Raw genomic sequence first — 24,001 nt, 5'->3', positions numbered from 1 at the left:
GGTGGGGGTGAGCTGCTTTCTTGAACCGTTGCAGCCCATGTGCTTAAGGTTGACCCACAATGCCCTTCGGAAGGGAATTCCAGGATTCTGACCCAGCGACACTGAAGGAACAGCGATATATTTCCAGGTCAGGGTGGTGAGTGGCTCGGAGGGGAACCTACAGGGGATGGTGTCCCCATGTATCTGCTGCCCTTGTCCTTCCAGATGGTAGTGGTTGTGGGTTTGGAAGGTACTGTCTGAGGATCTTCGGTGAGTTTCTGCACTGTATCTTGTAGATAGTACACAGTGCTGCTGCTGAGCATCGGTGGTGTGAATGTACATTAGCTACTCAATCAAAATGAAGTTACTCTGTGGGACTTTTTTGATTGGCCAACCATTGCATTGTTTCTTTGCCATATAACTGATGAAAAGGAATGAAAGTTCATTCTCTTCTAAATCAGAAACCCAGTGACAATATGATATTGAATGCTGTGGTTTTCGAGAGATTTCAGAACTTGGTGTTAACAAGAGGCAATGAGAGGCTAAAGAAATTGAGCCCAAAAGATTTCTGGGTGGGGAAGAGATCAGAACATAAATATTGGCACGTGGTCAAGGTTAGTGGGATGGGAGAAATCCCACTCCATGACTGCTGCATCCCACAACTCCCCCTTTCCAACCTTAGAGAGGGAAGATGGTTCCCAGTCTTCAATGAATGGGGTCCTCAGATAAGACATTGCTCACAATTGATTTCTCGTCTTCCAGGTTGGAAAGTCAGTTAGTCTCAACCAGGCCCCACCTCTTAGAACATAGAACATAGAACAACACAGCTCAGTACAGACCCTTCAGCCCACGATTTTGTGCTGACCTTTTATCATACTCTAAAAATCAAACTAACCCACACACCCTTCATTGTACTATCTTCCATGTGCCTATCCAAGAGTTGCCTAAATGTCCCTAATGTATCTGACTCTACTACCACCACTGGCAGAGCATTCCACATACCCACCACTCTCTGTGTAAAGAACCTACCTCTGAGATCTCCCCTAAACCTTTCTTCAATCACCTTAAAATTATGACCCCTTGTGATAGCCATTTCCACCCTAAGAAAAAGTCTCTGGCTATCCACTCTATCTATGTTTCTTAAGGTCTTGTACACCTCCATTAAGACACCTCACATCCTTCTTCGCTCCAATGAGAAAAGACTGAGAACCCTCAACCTTTCTTCATAAGACATGCCCTTCAGTCCAGACAGCATCATGGGAAATCTCCTGTGCATCCTCTCCACATCCTTCCTATAATGAGGTCACCAGAATTGAACACAATATTCTAGGTGTGGTCTAACCAGGACTCTGTAGAACTGCCGCTTAACCTCACAGCTCTTAAATTCAATCCCTCTGCTATTGAACACACCAGACACCTTCTTAACAGCCCTATCAACTTGGGTGGCAACTTTGTGGGATCTGTGGACATCCAGGGACTCCAAGATCCCTCTGTTCCTCCAGACTGCCAAGAATCCTGCCTTTAACCCTGTATTCCACATTCAAATTCAACCTTCCAAAGTGAATGACTTCACACTTTTCCAGGTTGAACTCCATCTACCATTTCTCAGCCCAGTTCGGCATCCTGTCAGTATCCTGTTACAACCTACAACAGCCCACCACACTATCCATAACTCTACCAACCTTTGTGTTATCAGCAAACTTACTAACCCACCCTTCCACTTCCTCATCCAAGTCATTTATTAAAATCAGAAAGAGCAGAGGTCCCAGTACAGATCCCTGTGGAACACCACTGGTCACTGAGCTCCAGACTGAATACTTTCCACTACCACCACCCTCTGTCTTCTATGAGCCAGCCAATTCTGTATCCAGACAGACAGGTTTCCCTATATCCCATGCCTCCTTACTTTCTGAATGAGACTACCATAGGGAACCTTATCAAACACCTTGCTAAAATCCATGTACACCACATCCACTGCTCTACCTTCATCAACGTGTTTTGTTACATCCTCAAATAATTCAGTAAAGTTTGTGAGGCATGACCTGCCCCTCACAAAGCCATGGTGACTATCTTTGATCAAACTATGGTTTTCCAAGTAACCACAAATGCTGTCTCTCAGAATCCTCTCCAATACTTTGCCCACCACTGATGTAAAACTGACTTGTCTGTAATTCCCACGATTATCCCTATTCCCTTTCTTGAACAAGGGAATAATATTTTCCACCCTCCAATCATCTGGCACTACTCCAGTGGACAGTGAGGACACAAAGATCATCACCAAAGGCGCAGCAATCTCTTCCATCGCTTCCTGTAATAACCTCGGGTATATCCCATCTGGCCTAGGGGATTTGTCTATCGTTACGTTTTTCAAACCTTTCAGCACATCTTCCTTCCTAACATCAACCTGTTCCAGTGTATCAGTCTGTTTCACACTGTCCTCAGAAACATCAAGGTCCCTCTCAATAGTGAATACTGAAGCAAAGTATTCATTAAGAACCTTCCCTACTTGCTCCAACTCCACGCACAAGATCCCCCCACTATCCCTGACTGGTCCTCACTTTGGCCTTCCTCTTGTTCCTCACATAAGTGTAGAACACCTTGGGGTTTTCCTTAACCCTACCCATTAAAGCTTTCTCATGACCCCTTCTAGCTCTCCTAAGTCCATTCTTCAGTTCCTTCCTGGCTACCTTGTAACTCTCTAGAGCCCTGTCTGATCCTTGCCTCCTCAACCTTAAGTAAGATTCCACATCTCTTCTCATCCGAGGTTCCTTCACCCTCCCATCCCTTCCTTGCCTCAGTGGGATAAACCTGTCCAGCACCATCAGCAGGTGCTCCCTGAACAACCTCCACATTTCCATCGTGCATTTCCCTGAGAACATCTGTTCCCAATTTAGGTGCCCCAGTTCCTGCCTGATAACATTGTACGTCCCCCTCCCCCAATTAAACACTTTCCCATACTGCTCCTATCACTCTCCATGAGTATAGTAAAGGTCATAGAGTTGTAATCACTATCACCGACGTGGTATTCTTGATGGAATTGCCCAGAGTCCCATCAGGCTGGGGTGTGAGTGCCGTGATAGCAATAGCCTCTGACTGAATGATATTCTTTGTTGTTACTCTTGTAAAGTACATTCGAAGATTCTGTACCTGAGACCGCTCTGAATGAATGCCCAGTTTAAGGCTGGAAGCCAGTTTAACCGATTCCTGGTCTCACTTAGGAGAGCACCAGTACATTATGGATTTCCTGCACTGTTGTTTTTGGGGCAGTAATTATTTGGAAGTAGTTATTTGTGTAGACATGTTAATAAATAATGATCTTCAATTCCTTTCCAAATTCTGGGCAGGAAGGGGATTTCGAATGGACTGATGGGACAACGTATGACTATAATTATTGGGATCGCAACCAACCTGATGATGGAACCCAGCTAACGGAGGAGGAGGAAGATTGTGGCCAGATATGGTTCCGGCAAAGCAGTGGTAGGCACTTTCTCTGAAATAATGTCAGACTAATGGAATCTTTGCTGGGAAATTAGGAGGGATGTCAAACTTTGAGAAAATCCAGTGGTAATGCTCAATGAATTCCACTTGTCTCCAAATTTGAGAAAAGTTATTGAATTTTGATGAAAAACAGGAATCAAGGGAATATCTAATAGCAAAAAAAACCCTGCAAATCTGAAATAGAAACAAAACAAGATTGGCAATGCTCAGGGGAAAATGAGGACTGCAGGTACTGGGGATCAGAGTCGAGAATATGGTGCTGGAAAAGCACAGCAGGTCAGACAGCATCTGAGGAGCAGGAGAATCAACGTTTCAGGCATAAGCTCTTCATCAGGATACTCAGCAGGGAAATTGATGGGATTAAAGTCCAGGGTCTGAAAATCTGCATCCCAGATACTGAAGGAAGTAGCCCGATGGAGATACTGGGTGCACTGGTGGTCAACTTTCAAGGTGCTGTAGACTCTGGGACAGTCCCCACAGTCTGGAGGGTAACTAATGTAATGTCTCTATTTTAGAAAAGAGGGAGGGAAAACCGGAAAATATATACCAGTCAGACTGATGTCCGTTATGGGGAAAATGCTCACGTCTGTGATAAAAGATTTAATAGAACATTAGGAAAACATTGCCAGGCTTGGACAGAGTCAGCATGGATTTGCGGAAGGGAAATAATGCTTGACAAATCTGCTGGAATTTTTCGAGGATGTAGCTAATAGAGTTGATGAAGGGAAGCCACTGGCTATTGGTTTATTTGAACTTTCAGAAGTCCCACATAACAGATTAGGTATAAAATTAGAGTGCATGGCATTGAGATGGATAGAAAACTGGCTGGCAAACAGGAAATAAAGAGTGGGAATAAACAGGTCTTTTTCTGAACGGCTAGCAGTGACTAATGAGAGCTTGGAACCCAGGTGGTCACAATATTTATTAGTGATTCAGATGAGAAAACAAAATGTAATATTTCAAAATTTGTGAATGACATAAAGCTGGGTGGGAGGGGGAGCTAGATGCAGAGATGCTTTAATGTGATTTGGACAAATTGGCTGAGGGGGAAATGTATGGCAGATGCAGTATAATGTGTCTAAATGTGAGATTATCCATTTTGGTAGCAAAAACAGGAGGCAAGTTATATCCCATGCTGAAGGTAAGCATGCAGGTCCAGCAGGTGGAAAAGAAGGCAAATAGGTATGTTGGCCTTTGTGGTGAGCAGATTTAAGTTTAGGAGCAGGGATGTCTTACTGCAATTATCTTGGGCCTTGGTGAGACCAGGCCTACTCTGTGCAGTTTTGGTCTCCTTATCTGAGGGAGAATACTTTTGCTCTGGAGTGAGTGCGGTGAATATGCATCAGACTGATTCCTGGGATGGCAGGATTGACATTTAAGGCAATTTTTAAATCTGTTAGGATTATGTTTACTGTACTTCAGAAGAGTAAGGGGGAAAACCTATAAAATTCAAACAGGACCAGACAGAGTAAATGCAGAAAAGATGTTCCAGATGATCAGGGGAGTCTAGAACCAGGGATCACAGTAAAAGGATAAGGAGTAAAGCTTTTAGGGCTGAGATAGGGAGAAATGTCTTGACCCAGAGAGTGGTGAGCCAATGGAATTCACTCGCACAGAAAGCAGTCGAGGCCAAAACATGGTACGATTTCAGGAAGGAGTGGATATACCACTTCAAGCTGAAGGAATCAATGGATGTGGAGAGGGCGGGGTTGGGGGGTGAGGTGAGGGGGCAAGCAGGAGTAAACCATTGAGTTGGATGGTCAGCCATGATCATAATGAATGGCAGAACAAGCTTGCAGGGACAAATGGCCTCTTTCTGTTCCTGTTTCCTATGTTTGTAACTCACATTTATTTATTCCACTGGGACTCAGATTACTCACGTCACTATCCATGTCACAGGGAATTTTCCAAGTTAGTAATGCTCCCACTGGTAATGTTTGGATACCATTCCATTTGAAGATATTTTCCACAATAAATACACTTGATCATTGTTCAGTAAGAACGAGAACGAAGGCAGATAGATGGAGATAATCTGCAGATCAATCATGAGCTAAAAGTGCTTCAAATTTGAGGCTAAAGGGCTTGTATGTATATTTTTATGACTGTGACAAGTGAAATTGGGTCTGATTTTACTGCAGATTTCTGTAATCTGGTGAAGGACATGCCAGGATTAATAGCTGTCACTGGGGAAGTTAAATTGACTGAAGGCAGAAATCTGGCTGGATTTGTCATCTTGTGTTTCTGTGTTTTAAAAGCTTTTAGAAAAAGGAGGCAGCAATTTTGTGAGTCTTGACTCTCTCTAACCTATAATCCATTCTCCATTAAAATAAGTGACATGAATCTCTGGAAAATTCCTGGCCAGTATACTCAGACTCCCCCAAAGCCTGTCACAGACACATCGTACATCGATTCACACAGCCTTCAGCCCATCGAGTCTGCATTGATGTATCTATCACTAAAAGTGCTTTAATCCCAATTTCCTACACTTATCCCACATCCTTGAACGTTATGATATTTGAAGAACTCATCCAAATGATTTTTAAAGGTTGTAAGATTTCCAGCCTCCACTACCTTCCCAGGTAGTGCATTCCAGATTCTCACTGAGAATTTTCCCAAAACCCCTCTGGATTTCCTGCCCCTTACCCTAAAACTATGCCCCCTCATGATTGACCCCCTCAGCCAAGGGGAACAGCTGCTCTCTATTCACCCTGTCCATACCCCTCATGATCTTATCCACCTCAATCATGTCCCCCTCAGTCCTCTCTGCTCTAAAGGAAACAATCTAAGCCCATCCAGTCTCTCCTTATACCTCAATATCTCCATCCCAGACAAAATCCTGTTGAACCTCCTCTGTACCCCCTCCAGTGAGGTGACCAGACCTGTACACAGTACTCCAGCTGTGACCTGACCCACACTGTGTACAGCTCCAATATTACCTCCAGACTCTTATACTCTCTGCATGACTGATGAAAGCAAGTGTCCCATCTGCCTTCTTAACTATCCTGTTCACACGCTCTACCGACTTTAGGGATCTGTGAATAATTACCCCAAGATCGCTCTGCTCCTCTGAGCTACCCAGTGTCCTGCCATTCATTAAATATTCCCTCATCTTGTTTCTTCTTCCAAAGTGTCTCATCTCGCACTTATCAGGGTTAAATACCATCTGCCACTGGTCTACCCATCTGACTAACCCAACCATATCTTCCTCTAACCTACAGCCATCTACTTCACTATTAATCAACTTACCAATCTTGGTGACAGCTGCAAAATTTGCTTAACATTCCCCCAACATTTATATCTATATCATTTATGTATATGACAAACAATAAGGGTCCCGATATAGTGATCCTTGTAGTACACCAATGGACGCAGGCCTTCAGTCACTTAAACAGCCTTCTCCCACTACCCTTTGTGCCCTATCACTAAGTCAGTTTCCGATCCATCTCATCAAGTTCCTCTGAATTCCATGGGCTTTAACCTTCTCAATCCGTCTCCTGTGAAGGATATGGTCAAAAGCTTTGCTAAAATCCATACAAACTACATCAGTTGAACTTCCCTCATCCATACACTTGATCACATTTTTGAAAAGTTCTAACAAAATGGTTAGGCATGACCTCTCTCTCTGACAAAGCCATGATGATTATCCCTAATTAACCCATTCCTTTCCAAGTGAATATTAATTCGCTCGTTCAGAATTTTCTCCAATAGTTTCCCGGTCTGTAATTTCCTGATTCATCTCTACTACCTTTCTTGAAAAGTGGAACCACATTAGCCATCCTCCAGTCCTCAGGCACTCCAACCCTATGCCCCCCTCCAACCCCAAGTGGCCAGAGAGGAATTAACAATTGGTGTCAGAGCCCCTGCAATTTCCTGCCACTCCTCCCACAGCAGCCTGGGATGCAGTTCATATTCATGGAATTGCCTACTACCTACAAGGCACAAGTCAAGAGTGTGATGGAATACTCCCCTCTTGTCTGGATGGGTGAGGCTCCAACAACATTTAAGAAGCTTGACACCATCCAGGACAAAGCAGCCGCTAGATAGGCACCACATCTACAAACACCCACTCCTCCACCACTGACGGTCAGTAGCCGCTGTGTGTACTATCTACAAGATGCAGAAATTCACCAAAGATCCTCAGACAGCACCTTCCAAACCCACGACCACTTCCATCTAGAAGGACAAGGGCAGCAGATACGTGGGAACACCACCCCCTGCAGGTTCCCCTCCAAGCCACTCACCATCCTGACTTAGAAATATATCACCTTCAGTGTCACTGGGTCAAAATCCCAGAATTCCCTCCCTAAGGGCATTGTGGGTCAACCCACAGCACATGGACTGCAGTGAGTCAAGAAGGCAGCTCACCCCCACCTTCTCAAGGTGGGCAACTAGGGACGGGCAGTAAATGCTGGGCCAGATAGTGACACCCATGTCCCATGAAGAAATAATTAATAATTAAGGCTCTTGAGTAGAAGTTTGAAAATCACAATGAACTAGTCACAGAGATTTAATGGTGGACAGATGTTCAGTGAATGTCCAACTTACTTTTAAAAAAGGATCTTGAGATATTTCCATTAAAATTACAGTGTCTGAGAGTGAATTATATTAGCCTTGCTGAATCCCTCTTCCTCCAAAGTCAACTCCAGTCACTTTTCCAGCTAAAGGTAATGTTGAATGTGGTTGCACAAACTGAAATAAAGAGACCTCCATTTGTTCAAGACCCTTTGAATAAACACTGAGGAAGCAAAAAAAAACCCTTGCTCCAAAAACCGGCAAGAGCAGGATACAGACCAACTGGTCAAAGGAAAATGTATCCTCTTCACCTGCAGCCTCCGTACTCTCAGATGAAATGCTAACACTTTTACAGGTCATTACTTTCAAAGGCTTGTGTAAAGTGAAGAAGCGCTTTCATGTCCTTATCAATATTTCGCTGCCATTTCACAGATAATCATGCAGCCAGCAGAGCAACATTTTCGTTGAGAACTTCCTGCAGCATTTTGCATCCTGCAGTCTGTGTGGAGTTTGCATATTCTCCTATTAAACGCATGGGTTTCCTCCAGGTGCTCCAGTTTCCTCCCACAATCCAAAGATGTGGAGGTCAGATGAATTGGCCATGCTAAACTGCCCACAGTGACAAGGGATGAGTAGGCTATGTGCATTAGTCAAGGGTAACTATCGGATTATAGGATAGGGGAGTGGGTCTGGGTGAGTTACTCATCAGAGGGTTGGTGTGGACTTGTTGGGCCAAAAAGCCTGTTTCCACACTGTAGGGAGGGATTGTATGATTCTATGATTTTGGGATATGGGAGGAGGAAGTCCTGAAAGGGTGATTTCAAGCCCCCTTCCCAATCCCCCAATGTACCAGCATAGAGCAGAATTACAGTGGGCCCCCTATGGTGAGGGGCAGGAGCGATAGAAAGTAAAAAGGTTTTCCATTCTCATTGATCTGAAGCAGAGATCATCATTGGGTTGCTGAATTGTCTGTATCCTGTAAATGCAGGAATCATATAGTGAGGTCTCTTGACTCCATTCCTTTTGCCCTCAAAAGGATGGCTCAGTCCCTAACAACTGATTGGTACATGTTGCTATGGCAACCAGGATAAATCAGCACAGGGGGGAAAGTGAGGACTGCAGATGCTGGAGATCAGAGCTGAAAATGTGTTGCTGGAAAAACGCAGCAGGTCAGGCAGCATCCAAGGAGCAGGAGAATCAACGTTTCGGGCATGAGCCGTGGTGCTCCAGGAACTGATGCATGACTGTTACAGTTACAGCTGACGCTCAGCTGTTCCAAGGTCCACAGACACTTGGCTCACTCCCAGCACCAACACCTCCTCAGGATGCCCACTCATTGTTGGAAGAAATAAGGGATTTTAGAACGATCCAAGATCCCTGACAGACACCCTCTTCAATACTTTCCCTGTGCTGATTAGGGCGCAGCAGGTCAGGCAGCATCCGAGGAGCAGTAAAATCGACATTACGGGCAAAAGCCCTTCATCAAGAATAAAAGCTTTAAAAGCTTTTATTCTTGATGAAGGGCTTTTGCCCGAAATGTCGATTTTACTGCTCCTCGGATGCTGCCTGACCTGCTGTGCCCTTGTAGATGGTGGACAGGCTTTAGGGAGTCAGGAGGTGAGTTACTGTCTGCATGGCTCTAAATGAGGAATGACGATGAGGAAGATCAGGAACTTTAAGCAGGAACTTGATGAGTATCTGAAGAGAAAAGATTTATAGGGTTATTAGGAAAAAGTAGGGAAGTGGGAGTTGCTGGGTTGTTCCTGCAGAGAGCAGGGACAGGCAGGATGGACTCCATTTGTTCTTTTGTTCTGTCTGGTGCAAAGACCTGAATATGAATGTCCACCCCAGTCCAACACCAGCAGCTCTACATGGTGAATGTCTGAGAAACAGTGAGCTACAAACTGAGGGCTTCAGTCACACTCAGCACTGTCGCAAGTCCCTGATAAATAGCATGACTGTGTGGGATGTATACCCCTGCAGAGGCAAGTAGACAAGGAAACCCCTTTGCTTAAGGGTTTTGATGAAGTAACAGATGAGAAGCCATCAGAACAGAGAGTGCATTTAAACCTCAGTGTGTGGAGTAAATCAATCCCCATCACTTCCAATGGGAGCCGCTTTTAATCTTTTCACTGGAGACAATGGTTATCTGCTGAAAGCTAGTGCTTCCAATTAGACCTGTTGGACTATAACTTGGTGTTGTGTGATTTTTAACTTTGTCCACCCCAGTCCAACACCACATCATGTCTCTCTCTGTACTGTCACATCCCCAATGTGGGGATGCTAATGTTGGCCAGGGCATAACAGAACCTGAGCCATCTCCACCAGGAGACTGAGAACAGCAGGCCTCTGTTTAAACTCCAGCAGCATCTATACTGGATTCCAAAGAGTGTACAGTAGCCTTTAACTCTGAACCAGGTTACAATGATGAACATTTCCCTTCATTCACCTCTCCTGCTAATGGTTAATTTCCATTGAATTGCATCTTACTCTGCTTCTCATTTCCTTGGAGTGTGGTCCGGAGGGAGTGAGGTTTATTTACAGAAATTGCTCTTGATGCTGAGCATGAAAGTAATGTCCAGCAAACCAGTAAAAACGTTTTCTTTAAAAGAACAAAGGGATTTCATTAAAATATGTTGACATGTTCCTTATTACCATCACAGAGTGAGGACATTTATTAGATTGACTTGATCTTCCTCAGACAGCACCTTCCAAACCCACAACCACTTCCAACTAGAAGGACAAGGGCAGCAGATACATAGGGAACACTACCCCCTGCAAGTTCCCCTCCAAGGCACTCACCATCCTGACTTGGAAATATATCGCTGTTCCTTCAGTATCGCTGGGTCAAAATCCCAGAATTCCCTCCTTAAGAACATTGTGGGTCTACCCACAGCACATGGACTGCAGCGGTTCAAGAAGGCAGCTCACCCCCACCTTCTCAAGGGGGCAACTAGGGATGGGCAATAAACGATAACAGAACCAGCGACACCCACATCCCACAAACAAATAACAAAAAGCTGTAGATCGCCTTTGACACTTCCTCTGCCAGCTCATTCTATGTATTTACCACCCTCTGTGTGAAAAAGTCGCCCCTCAGGTCCCTTTTATATCTTTCCCTCCCACCTTAAACCTATGCCCTCTAGTTCTGGACTCTCCCACCCCAGAGATAAGACTTTGTCTATTTATCCTCTCCATGCCTCCCATGATTTTATAAACCTCTATAAGGTCACCCCTCTGCCTCCGTGCTCCAGGGAAAACAGCCCCAGCCTGTTCAGCCTCTCCCTATAGCTCAAATCCTCCAACCCTGGCAACATCCTTGTAAATCATTTTTACAGCTTTTCAATTTAATTATATCCTTCCAATAACTGGGTGACTAGAATTGCGCTCAGAATTCCAAATATGGCCTTATCAATGTTTTACACAGCAGTAACAAGGTGTCCCAACTCTTGTACTCCGTTCTCTGGCTAATGAACGCAGGCAAACTAAATGCCTTCTTCACCATCCTACCTCTCTACCTGTGATGCCACTTTCAAGGAGCTATGTACCTGCATCCCTAGGCCTCTCTGTCTGATAACACTCCCCAGGGCCCTACCACTAACTATCTAAGTCCTGCCTGGTTTGTCTTAGCAAAAATGCCACACCTCACATTTATCTAAATTAAACTCCATCTGCTGTTTCTCGGCCCAGTGGCCCAGCTGATTAAGATCCCATTATAATCTTAGATAACCTTCTTCACTTTTCACTATATTGCTAATTTTGGTGTTATCTACAAACTTACCTCTGTATCTGCAAACTATGCCTCCTATATTCTCATCAAAATCGTTTATATAAATTATGAACAATAGTGGGCCCAGTACTGATCATTTGGGCTAGCTCTCCCTGGATCCAATGTGATCTAACCTGACTAACCATGTCGAAGGCCTTGCCAAAGAGTCCATGTGGATAATGCCTACCGCTCTGCCTTCATCTATCTTCTTGGTCACTTCTTCAATCAAGTTTGTGAGACATGATTTCCCACACACAAAGCCATGCTGACTATCCCTAATCAGTCCTTGCCTTTCCAAATATATGTAAAGCCTATATTTCAGATTCTTCTCTTACCCATCACTGACATCAGGCTCTTTGTTCTCCAGTCAGCTCTGTCTTATTGAATGCACCGAAAAATCAGGAAAACATGGTTCTGATATTATTCACTTTATGATCACCCAATTGAAAGTTCCGGACATTACTCTCATTTCAAATTAACTCCTCCATGTGGAAAGCTCCCACTGGGTTGAACAACATTTCACATGTTCCCGAGCAGCAAACCAGCCTCTGGCACCATTTCCTTTGACTCTGCTTTCATTATTTGCTCATAGTCTTTCCCATCCTCGGGGCATTCTCCAATGAGCTGCAAAGATAAAGAAATAGAACTGTTCAAAAACTGAGAAATTAAAAGCGACTGAACCGATGTGTCTCAAGACAGAAATATTTATTATAATTTATAACAAAGTCCATATTCCCAGGATAGAAGCACAATGCTATGAGCAGATTGAGAAAGACTGGGCCTGTGTTCTCTCAGGTTGTGAAGAATCAGAGGAGACTTCATTGAAACTTTGGCCATTTTTCCAGAGCTTGGTGGGAAGATTCGGGGAGGGGTTCTGGAATCGAGATGGAGACATTCTCAAAATTAGGGCTCAGCCATTTAGGATTAAGATAAGGTGGAGGTTCCTCATTGAGGATGGTGAATCTGGTCATCTCTACACCAGAGAGCTATGGAAAGGCCATCATTGAGCAGGCTGAATATAGAGGTCGATAGATTTCCAGATATTAAAGATGTCAGGGGTCGGGGCACAGCGTGTTAAAATGCTGCTGAGCTTGAGGGTCAGTCATGGTCTTCTTGAGGGTGCAGCAAGCTTGATGGACCAAATGGCCTCCTTCATCACCTTGGGAAGTCTGACCAAAACTTGCTGAAGATAAACGTTGATGTTCCTCTACTTTAAAGCAAAGTACTCTTTCAGAACATATAATTCTGAATAGTAAACGGTGGGCAGGAAATGATGCCAGTATACCAGGACTCTGTCACAGGGTCAGAAAATACAAATGCAACAGCATGGGGTCCTTTCTGAGCGTACAAATAGACTGCTGGAGGGAATATAGCTCAGGACATCGATCCAGGCTGTCACCCATTCACAGCCCTTTGAGAGAAGCTATTTCTCTCCATCGCTGTTTTAATTCTGCTGCCCGTTATCCGAAAATTGTGACCTCATGTCCCACGTGAGGAAACATCCTCGCTCCATTTCCCTCGTCAATCTCCTTTAGTATCTTATACATCTCATAGAATCATTACAGAGTCGAAAAGGGCTATTTGGCCCAAAAAGTCCACACCAATCCTCCAAAGAGAATCCCATCCAGACCCATTCCCCTCCTACTCGACATTTACCCCTGACTAATGACCTAACCTGCACACTATGGGCAATTTCCCATGGCCAATCCACATGACCCACACATCCTAAACTGTGGGAGGAAACTGGAGCATCCAGAGGAAACCCACACAGACACAAACTCCTATCACCCAAGGCTGGAATCGAACCCAGGACCCAAGTGCTATTAGGTAGTAGCACTAACTGCTGAGCCAGCATGCCACCCATCTCAATTGGATCATCTTTCATTCTTCTAAACTCCAGAGAGTATAAGTCTAAACTGCTTAATCTCCCTTCATGAAACAAATCCCATAGCTCTGGAATCAACCTTGTGAACTTTCTCTGAACTGTCTCCAAGACAATGACATCATTCCTCAAATAAGGGGACCAACACTGTAATCAGTTTTCATATTTGGTCTCACTCCATCTGGAATCATCTAGACTCGAAATATTAGTTTGCTCTCCCTCCATGGATGCTGCCTAACCCACTGTGATTTCCAGCATTTGCTGTTTTCAGTACAAATTCCAGCACCTGCAGTAATTTGCTCCTACATGGTCTCACTACATTTGCAGCAACACTTCCCTACTTTTAATACTTTATTCCTTTAGCAATTAATGCCAAAATTCTGGCTGTCGTATAACCTGCTGTAATTGCTTATTAGTTTTTTGCAATTCATGTACAAGATCCCTCTGCACCAAAGACATTGCTCTCTGTTTAGATAAAAAGTCGTCTTCCTAGTTCTCCACCTCAAACTTAACCACATTAAACTTCATCTGCCACCTTTTGGCCCATTTCTCCTAAACTACAGGTCGTTCTGTTATAATGTGTGTTTCATTAATGTAAATTCACTGAAACACAATTGACAAATTGGGAACACTGTTTCTGAAGTGCAAGCTTTTAAAATGTGTGTTGGCTGTAACACGATTACATCACCAACACTTTGAGCGCTGTTTCTAAAGCAGGAACGCAACCATCACGTTATAAAAGAACTCCCTGTATCCATATCCAGTTGTAAATTTCTGATCTCTTCATTGCAAGTGAGTATCCCCCTATTTTATTTCCTGGGGCCATCCATGCCCCATAAAGAGACAAGCTATTGGTAGAGCTTTCAAGGTGTTATGTAAAGAGGAAGTGTGGAGAGACCAGATAGCCCAAGTGAGAAACAGATGATAGTGACCAGAAGGGTAAGGTTGGTAAAGGGTTAAAGCTGGTAAAGTGATAGAGCATATTAGAGATGGAGACAGGTTCAGGTTAAATATGTGGAAAGGTTAGGGATTTGGAAAAGGTTAGGGATTTGGAAAAGGTAGGGTTTGTAATGGTTAGGTTTTTGGAATGGTGAAGAGTTTGGAAAGGTCAGGGATTTGGAATGGTCTTTGCAATGATTAGAGATTTGGAAAGATCAGGGATTTGAAAAGGTTAGGGATTTGGAAAGGTTAGAAAGTAGATAATCAACAACAGGTTTGGTTGGTCCTCCTGGGCCTTTGTTTAGTCCATGTATCTTAAACACATTATTTTACTTTAAATACATTACTCTTATTTTTCTGGAAAAGTCTGTTGAACCTGTTGAACATTTACAGAATTTTCTGTTTTTATTGCTTTCATATACAATTTGTGAACTAGTTTGCAGTTTGAGTGGGTAACTTTAATCTTCCTTGTTGAATGACAGACACAGAGGATTGGGTAGGCCATGGGGTTTATATGCCTCCTGAATGTTGAAGGGCGTAAACACAGCCATGTGCACAAGGTTAGACCAGCCTGGCATCAGGAGGGTGTAGTTGCCATGCTCCCACTCTGCCCTGGCATCATGTGGTGCTTCCCTGATTCTGGAAGATTCAGATTCAGATTTTTATTTTCACGTATACTCGAGTATAGGAAAGCAGATGTACGGTACAAAGGGAACCAATTCACCACTCTCCTCAACCACACTGGCTACACACTCGATTACAAACTCTGAATGAAAAAAACAGCAGAAATAAAACAATGGTAAGGTCAGGCTGAGGGCAAGTCCCTGGGGCGATGCCCGTGATGAACGGCCTTGGTTTGGAGAAATGGGATAGAGGAATCCTGACACTTTTCATTCGATTGATAGGGGAGGGGGTGGGGGGGGGGGGAGTGCACGAGTGCAGGTGGATAGTTTGAGAACCTGGCCCTGGAGGGGCAGTGAAGGGCCGTGAGGGGGAGGGGCAGCAAGAGAGAGAGACAGTGTGGGGGATGGGGAGGGGGAGGGGCAGTTAGGGGGAGGTGGAGTGAGGGGGAGGGGCAGTGAGGGGGATGGGCCAGTGGGTGGGTGGGGCAGTGAGGGAGAGGAGAGGGAGGGGGAGGGACAGTGTGGGGAGGAGTAGTGAGAGGGTGGGGCAGCAAGGGAGAGGGGCAGTGTGGCAGAGGGGAGGGGGAGGGGGAGGGGGAGGGGCAGTGTGGGGGAGGTGGAGTAAGGGGGATGGGGCAGTGTGCGGGTGGGGCAGTGAGGGGGAGGGGAAGTGTGGGGGAGGTGAGGGGGAGTGGCAGTGAGGGGGTGGGGAAATGAGGAAGAGGGGCAGTGATGGCGGCAGTGAGGGAGTGGGGCAGTGAGGGGGAGGGGCAGGGAGGGGCAGTGTGGGAGAGGGAAGGGAGCGGTGAGGAGGTGGGCAGTGAGGGGGTGGGGCAATGAGGGGGAGGGGCAGTGAGGGGGTTGGGGCAGTGTGGGGGTGGGTCATTGAGGGGGAGGGGCATTGAGGGGGGCAGTGAGGGGAAGGGGCACTGTGTGGTGGGGAAGTGGGGCGGAGGGGCAGTGAGGGGGTGGGGCATTGAGGGGAGGGGCACTGAGGGGATGGGGCAGTGAGGGGGTGGGGCAGTGAAGGGGTAGGGCAGTGTGGGGGCGGGGCAGTGAGGGGGTGGGGCAGTGAAGGGGTGGGGCAGTGTGGGGGTGGGGCAGTGAGAGGGTGGGGCAGTGTGGGAGTGGGGCAGTGAGGGGGTAGGGCAGTGAGGTGGTGGGGCACTGAGGGGGTGGGGCAGTGAAGGGGTAGGCATTGTGGGGGTGGGGCAGTGAGGGGGCGGGGCAGTGAGGGGGTGGGGCAGTGAAGGGGTGGGGCAGTGTGGGGGAGGGGGAGTGAAGGGGTGGGGCAGTGTGGGGGTGGGGGAGTGAACAACAGGGTGTCAGTCAGGACAACATTAATGATGGCGGGAGCTGGAGAGTTCTGGATTGGGCCTGGGTGTGGAATTGATGGGTGAGGCCCAGAAAGATTCTATCAATGGGAGGGCTTGGTCCGAAAATGGGTCCCAGTGAGTTTGTGCTCCTGGTGTGTCACAGCGGAATTGTATCTGCTTGGAAGGAAGAATTGGAGAGAGAGATATCATCAAGTTCTTCAGGCTGTGCAGAAGGAGGGTGACCACCTTGTCTGGGACCATTAAGGATGTGAAAAAGCTGGCTGGCCTTGATGGGAACTTTCATACCTTGTGAGAATATGTTCAAAACCCTTCTCTTTTTTTAATGAGTAATGTTAAACAGCATTGTGACGTAAAATCGATGTGTTTAAGATCAAATATAGTACATGTATTTATCTTTTCTTCTACTCCCAGCTCTCCGATCCTGGAATGACAATCGCTGCAGTCGGGAATTTCCATTTGTTTGTAAAATTCCTTCCCTGGAGAACAATTAATTACCAGGGGTGCCTTGGGCTGTTTGGATTTCAGTTTGAAGTGAATTTCTCTGGATCTAACAGCCTCGAAACTCAAACATTCAAAAGCAACTGAGCAAAACAACTTTCCAAAGTTCTCATCAAAGTGCTACACCATTTAGTGCCAATATTGACTTCTCTGAGTTAAAAGTCATGTTGTGGCCTTTTTACTTTCAATCTTCAATTAATCATCATCTTTTTGATATGTAGCATGATTGCATTGTGTATAACATAGCACCGAACATTAATATTCTCAAATCGACTTTCTGTTCCAACGTATGGTCATTGTTTTTGATTGATTGATCAAATTGGTTTCCAAGAATGTATTAGTTTGAGATTTGTCATGTATATTTGTCTTATGTTAGATCATTTAGTCATAAACCTCTCAAAATATGTGTTTTTTTCTGATTTAACAAGAGCTCAGAAATAGATGCTTTTAATTTCACATTGCTGTTTACACTTCAGCACATTAGTAGAATGTTACATTTTATTTCATTTTCAGTATAATTGTATTTTTAATCTTATCACAATTTCCCACCTTCCACTTACTTGCTCCAGGAAGTTGCCTGAACAAGTTGTTCACTTGTGTCTCCGTCTTGCCCCGGATCCTCTCACCTGCTCATCCCACTGAACCCCTGTCATGTTCCCTTTGAAGGCTCCCGTATTCATTGGTATAGTTCATGGTTCTTTCTGCTTAGCTCACCTCCAGTTTTATTCAACTATCTCTACTCCACTAAGACTATTCAAGCAAATAGTTGCACATCTCTAACCTCCCAATCCATCTTGTTTCCTTCTCAATCATCTCTGTCCATCCCATTCCCAATCTCTAACATCCTTGTCCATCCCATTCCCAATCTCTAACATCCCTGTCCAGGGTGTTCCCAATCTGTAATGTCCCTGTCCATCCGATTCTCAATCTTTAACATTCCTGTCCATCCCATTCCCAATCTCTAACATCCCTGTCCAAGCTGTTCCCAATCTCTAACCTCCCAGGTCAGCCCATTCCCAATCTCTGATCTCCCAGTCCTATCCAAGGCCTTTGAACAGGCTGTTGCCTCAAACCTGTGTCCATTGTAACAACTGCTCCATGTTTGATTTCCTCCATTGAGGGTTTTGCCACATTAACAGAGCAGCTCTCAGGAAAGTGTGAGTGATGTGTGTGACTGTGGCCCAGGTAATCCTTCCCTCCTCCCCCTCATTGATCTGTCTTCTACCTTTCTGCCAGCTGACCACCCCATCAGTGCCCAGGCCAGCCCAGCCCAGCCCAGCCTGGGCAGTCACCTCTGGACTCTCTAACTCCCCATAACCAGAGGATTGCTGACAGTGTTCTGTTTCCTGTTCCTGCCCCATTCCCTCCTGTGTACCTGAGACTGAACCCTCGGTCCATCCTTTCTCACATCAATGTGCTGTTCCTCGATGGCATCGGCAGCAGCCAAGTGTTCGTTTCCTCATGTTCACTGACGATACCCAGTCCTACCTCACCAGCAGCTCTCTCCTTCCCCTCATTATATTGAACTTATCACACTGTACTCCCAGTCCACAGAACCAGACAAACAAAATTATTCTCCATCTAACTATTGGGAAGACTTAGCCCAGTTTCCACTCCAAGCTCTGTTTCCTGGCTTAGCTGTAATCTCTCTGTCAGTTCTCTGAGGCTGCAATGGGGTTACATGTAGACTCTTACACAGCTTTGTTGTGTGACTTGATTGTGAGATGAGTTTCTGACTGCAGGCTGGATTCCAGCCTTGCATTAAGTCATCTCCTGCTGAGAATCTTGTCTGTCCATGCCTTTGTTACTTCTGTACTTTGGCCATTCCACTGCAACCTGGCTCCTGCTCTCTACTTCCAGAGTGATTGCAAACTCTGCTTTGTGCCCTAACTCACACCCAGTGTCAATCACAAACCATCCCCTTTACTGAGTTCAACAATCTCTCAAGGTTGAAATTTTCACCTTGTTTTCTAATTCCTTCAGATGCGGGCTATGTCCCTCTATAATCTCCTGCAGCCCCACAAGCCCCAGACATATCTGCCCTTCTCCAATCCTGGCTCTTTCAGGATCTCTGAGTTTAATTGTTCCACAATCACAGGCTGTGTTCAAAACCTCTCTGACACTCGATTTCCCTTGCCTCCTGAAAAGGTGCTGCTTACAATCTACCTCATCTGCCCGAACATCTCGCTATGTGAGTCAGAGTCAAACGTTATTGGTTAAAAAGGTTCCTATAAAGCATATTACCATGTTCGTATTGTTGCTGTTATGAGGTTGATACCAATTCAGAAACCTATCTTGTATCTCACAGAGATTTCTATGTCATATATCTGGGGTATTGTAATCTCCCTGATCTTTCAGATGTGCTGGTGAAGTGTGAAATATTGCAATTCAAGTGCACACAATTTTACCATCTGCCCAACTTCTGAGATTGAGACCAGTACAGTCTGATGGGAAGGAAATGCTATGTGGACAGAACGCAAATTAAAATCAGGCAATACTGACAAAGCCTGTCCAGATGCTGCGAAGTGTCAAATGATATCCCTAATAGTCATTCAGTACCCACTGAGATTTTGCGTTAAATAGCACAAGACATGAAGAAATTGATAGTGTGGCTCTACACAATAATAGCTTCATCAGTCACATCATTTCCAAACATATTTCTGAACTGACCCAATATTCTGTACTCTTCCAGTGATTTCTACAAATTCAGAAACATTCTGATTGATAAATGTCGCTCACAGGAGGAATTGTTGGGTGATATAAAGAAAGTTCCTGGGTGTAATATGTTTCCAACGTTGGCCAAGTATGTGTTAAGCATAAAGATCAGATTAGCAAGGAATGAGAGCAACTGGGAAACAGATTTACAAAGTTTAACAATGTGACTGAATACTAATTGTTAAACATAGGGACTGTATCATGTACAGTTTGCTGCTTTTAGCTTGTTACTGTTTGATTAGAAAATAAACTATTTAATAATTGACATTTTGCATAACTAAAGCTGTAATCCTGTTCCAAAACGTCAAACCATTGCTAAAGGCGGACCTGATTTGGCTTCTTTATTTGATGTTTTCCAGTCAGTTTTATTCATTTCAGAATCTTTAGTGTGTGGAGCAGCTCACAAAACATAGCAATTATTTTAAACAGCTAGCATTATTTCTGGATCACAGTTAAAACTGATTGTCTACATGTTTTGCCACAATCAGATTGGAAAAAGGTTTTCACATTGAGCTCCTTGACATAAAACAAAGGCAGAATCAACTATCCCCTGGACTGATCTTGCACCTGTCCTGGTGTTTCTGCAGTGCTGTTACACACAGATCTCCAAAAGAATGCCAGCTATTTGTAGGTTAGGTGGGCTTTGATCGGCGCAACATCGAGGGCCGAAGGGCCTGTACTGCGCTGTATTCTTCTATGTTCTATGTTCTATGTTCTATTTAGAATCTGAAGTCCCTGATTAATTAATTACAATTATATAGGGTATTTCTCCCACAGTGTGAGCAACTAATACGCAATAATAGTGACTGTTACACAGTGTATATTGTTACACAGTAACAGTGACTGTTACACAGTGGATATGGTTACACAGTAACACTAACTGTTACACAGTGTATATTGTTACATAGTAACAGTGACTGTTACACAGTGTATATTGTTACATAATAACAGTGACTGTTACACAGTGGATATGGTTATACAGTAACACTGACTGTTACACAGTGGATATGGTTACACAGTAACAGTGACTGTTACACAGTGGATATGGTTACACACTAACAGTGACTGTTACACAGTGCATATGGTTACAAAGTAACGATGACTGTTACACAGTGGATATGGTTACACAGTAACAGTAACTGTTACACAGTGCATATGGTTACACAGTAACACTAACTGTCACACAGTGGGTATGGATACACAGTAACAGTGACTGTTACACAATGGATATGGTTACACAGTAACAGTGACTGTTACCCAGTGGATATAGTTACAAAGAAACAGTGACTGTTACACAGTGGGTATGGTTACACAGAAACAGTGCCTGTTACCCAGTGGATATAGTTACACAGTAACAGTCACTGTTACCCAGTGGATATGGTTACACAGTAACAGTGACTGTTACACAGTGGATATGGTTACACAGTAACAGTCACTGTTACACAGTGGATATGGTTACACAGTAACAGTGACTGTTACACAGTGGATATAGTTACACAGAAACAGTGACTGTTACACAGTGGATATGGTTACACAGTAACAGTGACTGTTACCCAGTGGATATGGTTCTACAGTAACAGTCACTGTTACACAGTGGATATGGTTACACAGTAACACTAACTGTTACACAGTGGATATAGTTACACAGAAACAGTGACTGTTACACAGTGGATATGGTTACACAGAAACAGTGACTGTTACACAGTGGATATAGTTACACAGAAACAGTGACTGTTACACAGTGGATATAGTTACACAGAAACAGTGACTGTTACACAGTGGATATGGTTACACAGTAACAGTGACTGTTACACAGTGGATATGGTTACATAGTAACAGTGACTGTTACACAATGCATATGGTTACACAGTAACACTAACTGTCACACAGTGGGTATGGATACACAGTAACAGTGACTGTTACACAATGGATATGGTTACACAGTAACAGTGACTGTTACACAGTGGATATGGTTACACAGTAACACTAACTGTTACACAGTGGATATAGTTACACAGAAACAGTGACTGTTACACAGTGGATATGGTTACACAGTAACAGTGACTGTTACACAGTGGATATGGTTACATAGTAACAGTGACTGTTACACAGTGCATATGGTTACACAGTAACACTAACTGTCACACAGTGGGTATGGATACACAGTAACAGTGACTGTTACACATTGGATCGGGTTACACAGTAACAGTGACTGTTACACAGTGGGTGTGGATACACAGTAACAGTGACTGTTACACAGTGCATATGGTTAAACAGAAACAGTGACTTTTACACAGTGCATATGGTTACACAGAAACAGTGACTGTTACACAGTGCATATGGTTACACAGAAACAGTGACTTTTACACAGTGGGTATGGTAACACAGTAACACTAACTGTTACACAGTGGATATGGTTACACAGTAACAGTGACTGTTACCCAGTGGATATAGTTACACAGAAACAGTGACTGTTACACAGTGGAAATGGTTACACAGAAACAGTGACTGTTACACAGTGGATATAGTTACACAGAAACAGTGACTGTTACACAGTGGATATGGTTACACAGTAACAGTGACTGTTACACAGTGGATATGGTTACACAGTAACAGTGACTGTTACACAGTGGATATGGTTACAAAGTAACGATGACTGTTACACAGTGGATATGGTTACACAGTAACAGTGACTGTTACACAGTGTATATAGTTACACAATAACACTGACTGTTACACAGTGGATATGGTTACATAGTAACAGTAACTGTTACACAGTGCATATGGTTACACAGTAACACTAACTGTCACACAGTGGGTATGGATACACAGTAACAGTGACTGTTACACAATGGATATGGTTACACAGTAACAGTGACTGTTACCCAGTGGATATAGTTACACAGAAACAGTGACTGTTACACAGTGGATATGGTTACACAGAAACAGTGACTGTTACACAGTGGATATGGTTACACAGTAACAGGAACTGTTACACAGTGGATATGGTTACACAGTAACAGTGACTGTTACACAGTGGATATGGTTACACAGTAACAGTGACTGTTACACAGTGGATATGGTTACACAGAAACAGTGACTGTTACACAGTGGATATGGTTACACAGAAACAGTGACTGTTACACAGTGGATATAGTTACACAGAAACAGTGACTGTTACACAGTGGATATAGTTACACAGAAACAGTGACTGTTACACAGTGGATATAGTTACACAGAAACAGTGACTGTTACACAGTGGATATAGTTACACAGAAACAGTGACTGTTACACAGTGGATATGGTTACACAGAAACAGTGACTGTTAGAAAGTGGATATAGTTACACAGAAACAGTGACTGTTACACAGTGGATATAGTTACACAGAAACAGTGACTGTTACACAGTGGATATAGTTACACAGAAACAGTGACTGTTACACAGTGGATATAGTTACACAGAAACAGTGACTGTTACACAGTGGATATGGTTACACAGTAACAGTGACTGTTACACAGTGGATATGGTTACATAGTAACACTAACTGTCACACAGTGGGTATGGATACACAGTAACAGTGACTGTTACACAATGGATATGGTTACACAGTAACACTAACTGTCACACAGTGGGTATGGATACACAGTAACAGTGACTGTTACACAGTGCATATGGTTACACAGTAACACTAACTGTCACACAGTGGGTATGGATACACAGTAACAGTGACTGTTACACAATGGATATGGTTACACAGTAACAGTGACTGTTACAAAGTGGATATGGTTATACAGTAACAGTCACTGTTACACAGTGGATATGGTTACACAGTAACAGGAACTGTTACACAGTGGATATGGTTACACAGTAACAGTGACTGTTACACATTGGATCGGGTTACACAGTAACAGTGACTGTTACACAGTGGGTGTGGATACACAGTAACAGTGACTGTTACACAGTGGATATGGTTAAACAGAAACAGTGACTTTTACACAGTGCATATGGTTACACAGAAACAGTGACTTTTACACAGTGGGTATGGTAACACAGTAACACTAACTGTTACACAGTGGATAGGGTTACACAGTAACACTAACTGTTACACAGTGGATATAGTTACACAGAAACAGTGACTGTTACACAGTGGATATGGTTACACAGTAACAGTGACTGTTACACAGTGGATATGGTTACATAGTAACAGTGACTGTTACACAGTGCATATGGTTACACAGTAACACTAACT

The 24,001-nt window shown here is 44.1% G+C and overlaps 1 protein-coding gene across 1 annotated transcript in view; it reads left to right on the top strand.

Annotated features, from left to right (window-relative positions):
- Positions 1-20,017, top strand: part of clec19a (C-type lectin domain containing 19A) — a 45,954-nt gene extending 25,937 nt beyond the window's left edge. Inside the window, exons 4-5 of the mRNA XM_072560187.1 lie at positions 3,324-3,456; positions 16,951-20,017. Of these exons, the coding sequence (XP_072416288.1) occupies positions 3,324-3,456; positions 16,951-17,030 (213 nt within the window). The 3' untranslated portion in view covers positions 17,031-20,017. The remainder of the gene's footprint in view (positions 1-3,323; positions 3,457-16,950) is intronic.
- Positions 20,018-24,001: the final 3,984 nt, after the last annotated feature.

The sequence above is a fragment of the Chiloscyllium punctatum genome, chromosome 40, assembly GCF_047496795.1.
Source record: "Chiloscyllium punctatum isolate Juve2018m chromosome 40, sChiPun1.3, whole genome shotgun sequence".
In the NCBI taxonomy this organism is placed as follows: domain Eukaryota; kingdom Metazoa; phylum Chordata; class Chondrichthyes; order Orectolobiformes; family Hemiscylliidae; genus Chiloscyllium; species Chiloscyllium punctatum.
This window is presented reverse-complemented; position numbering and strand designations above follow the sequence as displayed.